Source organism: Nipponia nippon, unplaced genomic scaffold (genome assembly GCF_047370975.1).
Source record: "Nipponia nippon isolate SJK-2023a ecotype South Korea unplaced genomic scaffold, ASM4737097v1 scaffold_19, whole genome shotgun sequence".
In the NCBI taxonomy this organism is placed as follows: domain Eukaryota; kingdom Metazoa; phylum Chordata; class Aves; order Pelecaniformes; family Threskiornithidae; genus Nipponia; species Nipponia nippon.
Window position 1 is genome coordinate 6,905,956 of NW_028262335.1, and position 12,503 is coordinate 6,918,458.

A 12,503-nucleotide genomic window follows, 5' to 3' on the forward strand; every position below is an offset into this window, starting at 1 on the left:
TTGTGCTGGGTTTTGCATTCTTGCATTTGTTTTCCCCCTGTTCCTCAGGCCACAATCAGCCTCCTTATGTAATGACTTGTGTTATATAAACTCCATTCTTCACGGAACAGTCATTAACCTACTACTGGGTATTGAAAATACCAAAATACTGTCACACAATTAAAATCACTAAATGGTGTCCTCAAATTAGAGCACAGATTGCATTGCAGTTTTTTTTTTTTTTTTTAATTAAACCACACCCATGAAACATTTGATAAGCCAGGCACTTCATGCAAAAGAGCGGCAAGGCTGGGGAGGCACAATCCTGCCCAGCCCATCAGGGCTCCTCCTCAACAGCCCTCTGCCCTGAGCTGCTTTCACCTCTTGAGCTAGGAGCCGGTTTCTGCCGTCTATATGCAGACTCAGTAAAAGGAATGCAGAGATAATGCAGCTAGTTACTTTGCTAGTTGTAGAAAACATACGCATTTTTAAAGGAACAGCTGAATAAAATCGCAGGAGAGAACAGACAATTTGAAGACAAGTCTCAAGGAATCTTGTGCAGGTGAAGTTTTGCCTGGCCATCAGCCCACGTTTCGGACCCCCAGCCATCCCCCCGGACTAGGCTGGGTCAGCTCGCAGCTGGGCTTGAGGCACTGAGGAAAGACTTTGTCGTTGGCTCAGGCAGAAGCCGGGTCTCAGCCCAGCTCTGGAGGAGCCGCCTTCCCTTCTTGTCCTTTGGAGCAAAAGGCCTGGCTGATGGGGATTCCAAATGTCATCGTTCTGAGCATTTTGTTCAGCGTCCACTGCGGTCCTGGTTGCACCTCCTGCCTTGGGCTGTAGGGCAGTACAGCCGCCTGGACGTCAACCAGCTTCAGCCTAGGCCTGGGCAGGACGGCGCTAACGTACAGGGTAGCGCAAGAATCCTTTCTTGCACCCGCCGGCACTGCCCAGAGGACAGGATTCACCAAATCCGACAGGCTCACAGGGCTGCAAACGTGGAGAGCAGCCATGAAATGACCAGAGTCTTTATTAAATCCAGTCGCCATGCAGAACATTTGAGTCAATGATCTTCTGTGGCACTGGATTGTATCAGAAATTCCTTCTCCTCTCACCACTTCATCCTCCAGTCGGCAGGAGCACCAAGTGACTGCGATTCTGCAGCCAGGAGCACCTCACGCTTGCTTTACTGCAGCATCAGTCAAACAGGTTTCCCTGTTGCTCTTGCTGGCCCATTTTCAACACGTCCAGGCTTGGCTGGAACCTGTAAAGCTTGTCCTGTCCCATCCTTGACCCCACTCCAGCTAGGTTTGCTCCCTAGCCTCGGTACAGACTCTTACTGAGTTTTTCAAGAAGCAGCTCTTCACAGCAACCCGTGGTGGAAACGACAAGTCCTGCACAGCCACGGCAGGGATCAGAGTGGAGACGAACCCAGGCCAACAAACAGACCGCCCGTTCTTGCAGAAACAAACCAGCAGCAACATTTCTGTCCCATTCAGTGCTAGCACACATTGAACTCTTGGCTGCTCTCGGCCTGATCAGCTGGAGACCCAAGAACAACCTGGGGCCGCGCGTGGCGTTCAGCCGGTCCGGCCTTTCATCTGCGTGTCTGGGGGAAATAAGGCCAGGAAGTTTTTCTAGTGACTTCCATCGAATGGAAAGAGGCAGCAGGGACTGACCGTACTTGAGCAAAGTGACATTCTACTTGCATGAGTGAAGACTGTCTTTTTAATGATTAAAACAGATTTCGGGTTGCCACCACAAGAGTTTACAATGGGTTTGTGGCACTTGTTCCTAATCACTTCAATATTGCTAGAAATAAGCTGCTCCTTTTTGAAAACAAGCATCCACACCACCTCTGGCTCCTGTTGGGCTTCAAGCCTCGTGTTGTACCGTCACCACCACCCTCACGCAGACAAGTCCGTAGTCGGCATTACAAGATCTCAGCAGCATTTGGCCTGTACCTAACCAAGCGACCGCTGCCTTTTCCTTTGCTTTAACCCAACCCTGCTGCGTGACCCGGTACCGTCACCCAGCCTCCTCTAGTTCTCAGCACTTGAGGGCATGCAGTGAACGTAGCCTTCCCTCCTTACTGATTATCTTTTAAACCCCAGCAATACTGGCTAAGATAATAAAAAAAGACCAGAGATCTGTATGGGAACCACCTCAGATTTTTTTTTGCCCTGTGAGCACGCAGCCCCAGGTAGGAATATTAACACAAGCCACGTTCACAGGAACCGACCTGCTCTTGAAGGGAGCACAGCCTCGGCTGTCAGAAGTTATAGAAGAGTCTAACAACAACCAGAGCTAGCAGTTCTCTCGTTTTTCCTTTTCAATTTTTTCTCTTCCATAAGAACCCACTCAGCTGGCCTGTGCCCTCCCTGTACTCCACTGACTGTTTTTTATTCCCCTGTTCTTTTGCAGCTCCTGTGCTAGTACAAGCATTTGTGTTTGTCTTTATTGATACTTTCTCCTAAGCTCCTACATGTATGAGAAAGAGAAGTTGAAGCTGGATAATCTGCCCAGCAACAAATTCATTAGGCTGCTGCATTGGGGAAATCTCGCTAGGATCATTGATCTTTGCAGTCAGATCCAGCACTATTGAAACTTGGGGAAGAAAGCTGTTTCCCACCATATGCAGTCTGATTGCATTATCTGCATTGCTTTCTGCACCGAGCCTCACGGGCAAGCGAAGGAAGCCAGCAAGCGGAGAACTTCAGGGATAAGAGACCAGCAGTGCAGAAGGGAGAAAAGGCATTGCTCTTTAATCACCAGTCAAAAGACGTGCTGATGTCTCTGACAGAAAGAACATTCATTAACATTATGAAGGTCTTAAGCAAGGCAAGAAACACAGAAAATAGACACAAAATCAAAAGTGACTTGTGTGAAAGACAGACTGCAAACGAGAAGCGAGCAGGGCTCCACTTCTCTGTGCCTTATGGAGAGGATCTGCAGAGGGTGGAGATGTGAGAGGTGGAAACCTCAAGACGTTCTTGGCAAAGATCTGCCCACACTGGAAGTAGCATCAGTTTCATGGCAGCAAGAGAGCAAAATCTTATAGATACTGTTCTTTAATCCATATGGCCTTTCATAGAAAGTCAATAAAGTGAGAGGAATGCCGAGAAAACAGAATCACCGCGGTTAGAAAGCAGGGGGGAACCTCTGGGAGGAATCTGCATTTTAAAGCCACCTCTGCTGGCCTTGGGGAAACTGGGAGGACAGCCTCGATCGCTGAGAACTCACTGCCAGCCGAAATCTCCCAGCACAGCCAAATTCTGACTACTCGCAGTCTGTGTTCACAAGGTGTTAACCCTTCATTGCTTTCCTTCTTTGAACAGGAACTTAAAAAAAACAAAACAAAACAAAACAAAACAAAAAACAAACCCAACAACAAAAAAATACCAGATCATCTCTCAGCACCGACACTCATCAACAGGAGTATCAATGTATCTACAAGGCAGGGAAGAGCACGGCATCATCATATATATGGCACCCCACTCTTAAAGGAAAAATACATTATTCGTCCCATTTCCTTTAAACTGAAGTTTCTCTTGAAATTTTTTTGACACACAAAATAAACTTGAACCTTGTGTTTAGCCAGAGTTTGTTTTATACCTACATATATATTTTTTTGTGTGTGTATAAATATACGTATCTCTCAAACAAGACTAGGACCCCATAGAATTCCTGTATAAACTGAGCTTCATTGTGGATTTCAATGCAAATGAAGCATATGGAGACAAACTATATAAATGCATACATTTTTCACTAACCTGTCAGTTAAATGAGAAGTAATATGTCAGAGGAAGAACAACTTTAGCTGAAGAACAAGTTTTGCTCACAGAAATTTGAATACTTTGAAGCGGACTGTGGATTATTCAGAATACTTGCCTGTCCACCCCGGTCAGTCATCCATCCATCCTCCTTCCGCACACTGGTAAATAAACAAATAAATGACCAGCTCCCAGTGTTGCTTTTGCTTAGGAACAGAACCTTTAGGATGGCAAGAACAATTCTGTAACGTCCTGTACACTCTAGCATGTTTTTAGACCAAGGCTTCTCATTTCAGTTGAAGAGATGCAGTGAACTGAAGTTCTGCTGATGAATCCATACTTAGCACTACAGCAACCAGAATTCTCTGCCAGTTGTGCACGTGAAAAGTATAATCTTTATGTAATAAAAAGGACACTTCTGTAAATCTCCACATACACATAAAACACGGGTTAAAACATTCTGTTTGGGTTTTTACTGCCTTTCTGTAAAATAACAACGAAGAGCTCCATTTAGGATGAATTAGGTTGAAAGTAGAAAACATTTTCAAACGCTCTCCAAAGTTTCACCTTGCCACAGAGCAGGCTTCAGTACTGATACTGTACAGGGAAGGAAAACTCTGCTCAAAATACTCAGTACCGTGATTGCTTGAAATGTCTTTTTAAAGAGATCAACTAAAGCAGTTCAGTCCTTACAGAATCATCCTCTTCCTTTGGCTGTACATATCCCCATGGTAACAAGCGATGGTATCAGACAGACAAATGAGCAGAAGCAGAGGAGGCTGAATGAAATCCTTCAAATACAGAGTCTCCAGAAACAAAATGGGACAGGACAAGCCCATCAGAAAACATACACTCTGCAAACCTTACCACAACTGCTGCTTGAACTCCCCGTCCCCTAATTGTTCCAATCTGTTCATTCATTCTCCACAAAATTTTTTGCTTTAAGTATTTTTAACGAACAAGAAAAACAGCACAGGTAATTCAGGGATATTAAACATTCCTGAGACCAGGGTATGATGCAATGACCCATTTGGACACCGTCCAGGACACAGATTGAGCTGGCAGAGGTCTAAGTTTTCCCACAAGGCAGCTGAAACCACAGCCAACCCCCAGATCCCAGGAGCAGAGAGAGGGGCCTGACTCAACAGACTTCAAGATTTGCAACTGCAAAGAAGTATTTTCAGATATGGACTTGCAGTCTTGAGGTGTGGAGCCTTTTAATATATGCGAGTGCGTTCACTGGAAGAGGTCAAGTAGCATTGCCGTATGACTTCCTACATCCACAGCCGAAGTTGTCTGCATAGATGGGTAACATTGCCCTAAATTGAGAGAAAGTACTTAGCACTAACTTTCTGCATGTGCAAAATGATTAAAGTTAAGGAAAATTAGGTGATCTCCATGTGAGCTGGCAGGGATCAGTGACAATGAGAGAAGCCAGGAGTTCAAACCCCATTTCATGCTACTTCACTTTTAACATTATGTTCAAAAAGTTGTCCTCACATATCCAAGCATTAAAGAGCACACAGACCTCATTTGCTCCACATCATTTACAGGTTCCTTTAACAAAATGACTTTTAAGATCTTCTCTTGCCTGTAAGCAGCAGCACTTTACCATTCACATTTTGAATGTCTAATAATTTGGTTTGTTTTCACTTTTATCAGTTTGAACAAAGAGAAGTCTGAGCTTTTGCTCTGTTTGTATACACATACTCAGTTTCTGGATTTTGAGCTGTGACAAGCATGTTTATTATTGCTGTATGGCAGGAGAACGCTTCTATTCAAAAGATATTTCAGGTTTTTTTTTAAAAAAAAAGCCTTAAACTATTTCCATTGGCAGTGGAGTCTGCCATTTCTCCCCACCCTCCTTATAGAAGACGTATATACAATTGGTCCTGACTGCTACAGTTACAGCTTCACAGTCTTATTAATCTCACACACAATAACCCAAAAGCAACTGAGACCCCAAAAGATTTCCTGGCAGTGCCATAATTCATGCAGAGAAAGCAGCTCGCTTTAGTTCAACACAGGACGAAAAATCATTAGGAGCTGCCCAAACACACAGCCTTCTGAACAAAGGACACAGTTCAGGTCTTTTGATTCCCATCAAGATCTTCTTACCGTCGCTCCCCTCTCCAATAAATACACTTTGGATGAACGAGCATTCTTGTGCTACTTCAGATCCAGTGTGTTTCACCGTGCAGAGCAGTCACACTTACTTAGCTTCTATTTTGAAAACAGACAAACTTACAGGTTTTCCATTTTTATTGGATGCTTCCAACTTTATATCTAATAATATACAGATACTCGTTTTTCATTGTTCCATTCATATCCTCACGTAGATCAGCCATTCTGTCACATTAAAATAAAAAAAAAGCACAACTGAAATAAAATAAATTTGTAAGCTGGAAAAATACATTATAAACTTATATTCAAGAAACATTCTCTTTATAATTAAAGGCCTACTTGTAATAATTAAAGTAGGATTTAAAGAAAATCTTGATTTTAATTTTTAAATAGGTGGCCTTTGTGTATACTTTTAATCATCTCATATGTACAACCCCAACCAGTATCTCTGCCTACCTGTGACAGAATACCTGAAATGAAACAAAAAGACACTGAAAAGGAGTTTTTAACAAAAAAAGATCAATATTCATTTTCCAGGAAAATACAGTATAATCAGAACTTTAAACACATGCTTCCCTCATCTGTATTAAGGCCTAAGAGACAGATGTGCTTTAATAAAAGCAGACAGTATGAAGAAAAGTCCTTCCACTTTTCTCTTCAAATTCCTGTAACAGCTCATCTATTTCATTTTCCATATCTTCTGTGTGCTGTATCTAGAAGAGAAAAAAATACTAAGCAAACGGACTCCAAGGATATGATGTAGTTTAGAAAACTGTAATCATTCAATGCTTTTGGCTTACTGTGAAATCTGAACCAGCAGCCTGCACCAAAGAGCGCAGCACTGGGCACTTCACTGAGATTCCCAGCATTCCCAAATGTACGTATATTCCGCATCATGTTTATCTGCATATCCTTCCTTCTCCAACCCCCTGAACCGGCACTTAACTAGCACTTTGTTGAGTCGGCAACATCCATCCTCACTAGGTAACAAATGGAAGCTTCAGAATAGCTACAAGCACACGGAACAGATGGCTAAAATCTCAAGTCCTTGAACTCTCTTAGGCTTTTTGAATCTGGAAAGGATTTAAGACCAGAATAGATCACACAGGCTGGAGGAAAAAAAAAGCCTGTTGCCACACTGGAATAGGTAAACTCATCAACTTGCACACTGTAAAAGGACATAGCTCCTTTCTCTGTTCTCTTATTTAAGTGGTTTAAGTGCAGCTTATTTCAGTCTTACTTCAAGGGCTAGGGCCCCTGGATATGGGTGACAGAAGGCCCAGTTTTTTCTTCCACATCATACACACAACAGGGTGGTACTATGGAATACACCTACATAGGATGTTTTTCAAGTACATCGTGATCCAGAATGCAACTTTGATGTTTAAATCCCACATATTACAACTGCTGTTGAAATGGATGTTTTTACCATAAACAGTGCTTTGAGTATGGGCTCAACACGTGTAACGGTTACGTGCAGCGCTTTGCAATACTGCTTTTCACATCAGCTATCAACGCACTGGTTTTGAATGCACAGAGTCCACTTCGGAAACCATGAACTCAGCTACAGTTCATGCGTTTGCTACAACAGCTCCAAAAATAACCACAAGAATTTGGAAACTTATGCCGCTTAAGACGGATTTTACTTAAAACATCTTTTGCAATATGCAGCACCTTTAAGGAGTCCTAAGCAAACCCCAACCCCTGTGCAGTCAGCTGGGTCCAAGGTAGCCACAGGCAACGAGCCCTCTCTACTTACACACTGGCAGAGCTCACAGATAAGGAAAGCACCCAGGGTTGCCTCCTCGTGGTTATCCTGAATGTCCACATTGATCACATGTACTGGCTGACATGTCTCCTGCTCTCTGGAATTTAAATCTAGTTGAAAACAAAACACACATAACAGCAAAACTTTGGATTGAATGGTATCCTATTTTACACAGAGTATTCATAAGGTTTTAAAAAATACATACATTGTCCACCTCTGCCTTCTCCAAACTTGTTTTTAGAAAACTGTTTATTTAATATTGTCTTAAACAATAGCCCCTCTTATTTCAAAAATGAGAGATGGATTTTGGAAACAAAAGAATTCAGTTTTGTGGAAGGGTCATGACAGCCCGGGTCAAGAAAAGTTACTGCTCACCTTACTTTGACAGTCTTTAAAGACTAAGATCAAGATTCTCAAAAGCCAAGAATGATTTTGGGTTTCCTCACCTGGAAAGCTTTAACTGCCCATTTAAAAAAAAAAAAAAAAAACAAAAAAACAAACAAAACCACAACCAAAAACCCAAACCAAAACACACCACTGTACAGCCAACACTCTGAAAATTAAGCTGCAAGGTGAACTCCTGCAAGTTAAGCACTGAGGGTCACATGAGAAAGTTCTAGCTGTAATGTGTTCTGCTGATTAACAAGGGCTGAAGGGGGAAAAATAAAACATCCTTTTCCTACTAATCCAGCCATGTATTTTTGTTACGCCTCTCTAACATAACCTTCCTACTACACACACAGTTTTTAAGCCACAGGTTGTTCTCTCCTAACCCCATTCTGCAACTTCATTTTGGCAAACCTGTTGAAGCCTCCATTTTAAAATTTCAGCTTTCACATCTAGAGCCATTTGGTGGCACTCCAGCCTTCCTCCTTTCATGGGTCAGTTATGAAGGGCATTACCATGAAGTCAGAGAGATGCACAACTGGAAAATTAGCAAGTGGCTGCTCTTCACCTCCCTTCCTTGGGATACTCACCTAAAGCTCTAGAGTGAAAGCTGCTCTCTATGTGAGACATGCTGAACTTGCTGAAGATCTGTTCAAGTGCCAGGGCAGTTGCTCTCAGAACTTACCTATACATTTCAAACACTTCACTTAAAGATTCAGAACGCTAATTGCTCAGCTTGCAGAAGCCCAAATGTATCGTGCTCTGTATTGCTTGTGGCATGACCACCGAGGACTGAAAAGGCAAGGCAACAGCCTTTGAAATCATGTGTATGATACTAATTCAGTTGGCTGGCCTTGCAATGCAAAGGAACCACCTTAAACCTCACATAAGCCTGTATCGAGCATTTCCAGAGAGGGGCAGGGTTCTCAGCCCAGGAGCTGAGAGAGTCATTGCTGAAACCCCATGACTTTCAGTGAGCCCACATCAAGCTTGCTGCATTGTGCTCATGCAGAACCCAGTCCCCAACTGAGATTCTTCTGGCATATCTCACTTTGACTCCTTTAAGGGCAGAGCCGTAGCATGTTTGCAGAGTGTTAACCACGCTCAAGAACAGTTTCTCCACCTGTACAGGAGGTATTTACTGTGGATAAACTGCTTGGCAGGTCATGGGAAGCAGAGAAGGGAAGCTGCATAAGGAAGACAGCTTAGACTTTGTTTCTTCATCAACCCAGGGTAAAAAAAAATGCTCATCACATACCACTTGCTGGTTTTCTAGATCCATGAGCATTTTCAAACGAAACATGTATTTGAGTTTCTCCAAATGCTTGCTATTTCCTTATGTTGGCCCTTAAAATTGCTATACATACACATTCTGTGTAGCTGCCAACGCCAGCATCTTTTAGAAATAAGTATTCAGCCATCACTTCTCTGGTACATAAAGTCTACGTCAATGGACTACGAGCTCTTGTCCCTGCTGGTGTTCCAGCAGCAGTAGTCAGAGGAGACAGATGTTTCCAGATTTGTGAAGGACTTCAAGGAGGAGGGAGAAAAAGCACTCAAAGTTAACTTGGTTTATCAGTTTAAGGTCCTTACCTTCTACTACTTGATCATAGACTCTTTCTTCACACGTTAGGATCAAATCAAAAACATCTTTGCAGTTCTGGAATCTTTCTGGTCGTGGCTTGATTCTCTTATTTCTGTCCAACATGTGTAAAATCCCATTCTGTGTGTATCTGAAGTCGCTTGAGTTAAGTACCTTTACTTTAAGAAAAGTCATGTTTTTGAGCAAATGACCGGCACAAGTGAAATTACTGTATCTTTAAAATAAGATTCTTTCTGTTTGCAAATATAAAGATCAGTGACCACTAAATAGATTCCTAAGGTGGCAGCATGATCCCCCATCAGCGTAGTTCATGCAGTTTCTGGTTCTCAGAGGCCTGTCGCTGTCATTAGTACAATGGCAGAGACAGCTTTAAAAGGCCCTCAGAAGAGCCGAGTTCCTCAGAAGGACAACCTTTCTTGGGCAACTATTTTTATATCCATAATGCTTAGAACACACAGACTTTGCTGTTTGCGTGAGCAGAACGTCCTACATTCACTTAAGTCACTGGCCCTCACTCCAGGGGCCTCTGTCTTGAAAGTCATTATATGGGGTTTCTAGTGTCGACTGCACACCTGCATGAAGCCCTACTCAGGCCTCAGGTTTACGCAACCAAACTTCCAAAGAAAATGAAAATAAATCACAGAAGCATCATCCTTTAAATATATCCAAGATATATAAATGGGAATGAAGAAAAACACTGACTTCATGCCTGTCGCTGTGTGAAAGGAATCTGTTATGCTGCTTGGTAGCTATATTTATGCTGGTACTGTAACCTTGAAGCTCAAATTTCCATCCTGTATCCCCCTTTCAGACAGGATTCGCTCATCCCGCTGTCTTCTCAGCCTTCTGGGACATGCAGTTTCATTAGGAGCACACCAGGGTTGACTGTCGCATAAATCTGCTCACTTGACTAAAACCAAACCCCCTCTCTGAAGGCAAAGTTTTTATGGGTAAATTAGGAATGCCCAGAAAGATTTGAATTAAGAAAGCCTGGAAACTGATGCATCTCCTCCTTGCTTTGAAGCGGCAGTATTTTTAGCCATCCCAGTATATATTTTTAAATTAAAATAACAGTAAGGGTAACACTCTATAATTTAAGATAACAGAAGGATTCTGAGCAAAAAAATTTCCATCATTAGCAGCAAGTATGAAAGAGGTCATCTTGGCTTATTTCCTTGTTGAAAGGGTCATATATATACCTAGCAGGTATCTTAATTCTCTTCAGAGAACAGTCCTAATCTTTTGTAACAAAAGACCAGCAACTTTCTGCCTACCTTTCTGCAGTTGCCCTCTGGCATCGCAAGTTCTACTGCCCTGGGTAGCCAGACCTACACCTGCTGATCTATATGCTTCAAAGTGTTCTGGAACAGTTTTCCAGGAAACTACCTCCACGGCTTTTTTCAGTCTTTCACGTGTTTAAGCTATATTAAAAGTTAAACCCATCCTTCTACCTATAAGAGTCTACTTTACATGGAAAATATATTCAGTTCTCTTGTGTGTCTGCATCATCTCACTTAACTACTTGACTAAAGAAAATTTCAATTTTAATCACCAACTGGATGATACGCTTTTTATCACAAATAGATGTTGCCAATTCTCTCTCAGCCATCTGACTTCTACTGCGTTTCTTTTCTTCAGGTCACTCCCAAGCCTTTTACCACTCTTCTTTCCCAAAAGATTTCTCCCTATATAAAAAAAGAATTGTCCTTTATAGCCCAAAGCTATCTCACAAGCAGCTCCTGCACACCAGCACCCACTGCTTCCTCACAGCACCCCCGCAAACTCTCCTTGGGTTTGTCACGCTTGGAAAAAATCCACTTTAATGTAGCCATTTCAGACCTCTGGTTATTTGCAAAGCACGAAAGTGACTGCAACAGCCATTTTCAAAATACCTGTAAACATCTGGCTGCATTGCTCTGTTCAGTCTGAAGGTGAGCCCTTTCTGGGCTCCACAGTCCTCATTTCTACATCATGCAGTTCAAGGAAAAAAATCCACCAAGATCCCACACACTTTTTTGGGTTCTTTTTTTTTTTTCTCTTTCTAGGATAAAAAGTTGCTGGCATCTGTCCCCTAGCTTTCCTGACTGAGCTCGGAGACAGAATTACGCATATTCCAAAAACCCACACAGTCAAGCTTTCTGCTTCACAGTCAAGCTTTCTGCTGCCAACTTACAGCTATTTTTTTTTCCAAGGGTCCATCTGCCCATAAAAGGAGACTGAAATAAGCAGTTAAGATTCATGACACTTTCATATTTGGCTGTCTGAAATCTTTTTCACCTGAAAAAAACCAGCATGCCACCCTTTCAGCAAGCAGGGGGATGTGATCTGCATGATTGTTTTCAATGCATCATCATAACCCAGCTTCTTTCTCTTCATGAGCTCAGGCCAATGCAAAGATCTTACAACTTATTAGTGGTTTCCACTATACTGCCAGATGTTGAATCACTTAAGTCCGGCTTTGCTTTCCTTCCAACACATTTCAGCTCCATGCTCCCTACCCTATGCATCTCTGCTCTTTTTTTTCAGCAGTCACTTCTTCAGAAGGTACTCAAAATTTTCACCTGGCTTCCAGTGCTGTTGTCTGGCCGTAGCAGCCTTCCTAACACCACCATGCTCAGAAAGTCAACAAAAGATGCATACATTTACCTAAGAGGCCTTCACCTACTGCAAACTATTGGTATAGTAAATCCATCACATTTTTTCTGTGAGTACAATTCAGATATCACCTTTATTGGAATAACTATGCTAAAGAGATCCACAATATAATGAAATTTATGCATGACAGCTCAGTAATGGAAAGATTTGATATAAAAAGGAGATGTTGCAATACAAGGGGAGTTTTTCCAATAGAGACAGCATTGCTGCTCATTCT

The 12,503-nt window shown here is 42.4% G+C and overlaps 1 protein-coding gene across 1 annotated transcript in view; it reads right to left on the reverse strand.

Annotated features, from left to right (window-relative positions):
* Positions 1-5,993: 5,993 nt before the first annotated feature.
* Positions 5,994-12,503, reverse strand: part of SSU72 (SSU72 homolog, RNA polymerase II CTD phosphatase) — a 29,518-nt gene continuing 23,008 nt past the window's right edge. Inside the window, exons 3-5 of the mRNA XM_087755497.1 lie at positions 9,622-9,761; positions 7,633-7,751; positions 5,994-6,586 (exon numbers count right to left, since the gene is read on the reverse strand). Of these exons, the coding sequence (XP_087611623.1) occupies positions 6,485-6,586; positions 7,633-7,751; positions 9,622-9,761 (361 nt within the window). The 3' untranslated portion in view covers positions 5,994-6,484. The remainder of the gene's footprint in view (positions 6,587-7,632; positions 7,752-9,621; positions 9,762-12,503) is intronic.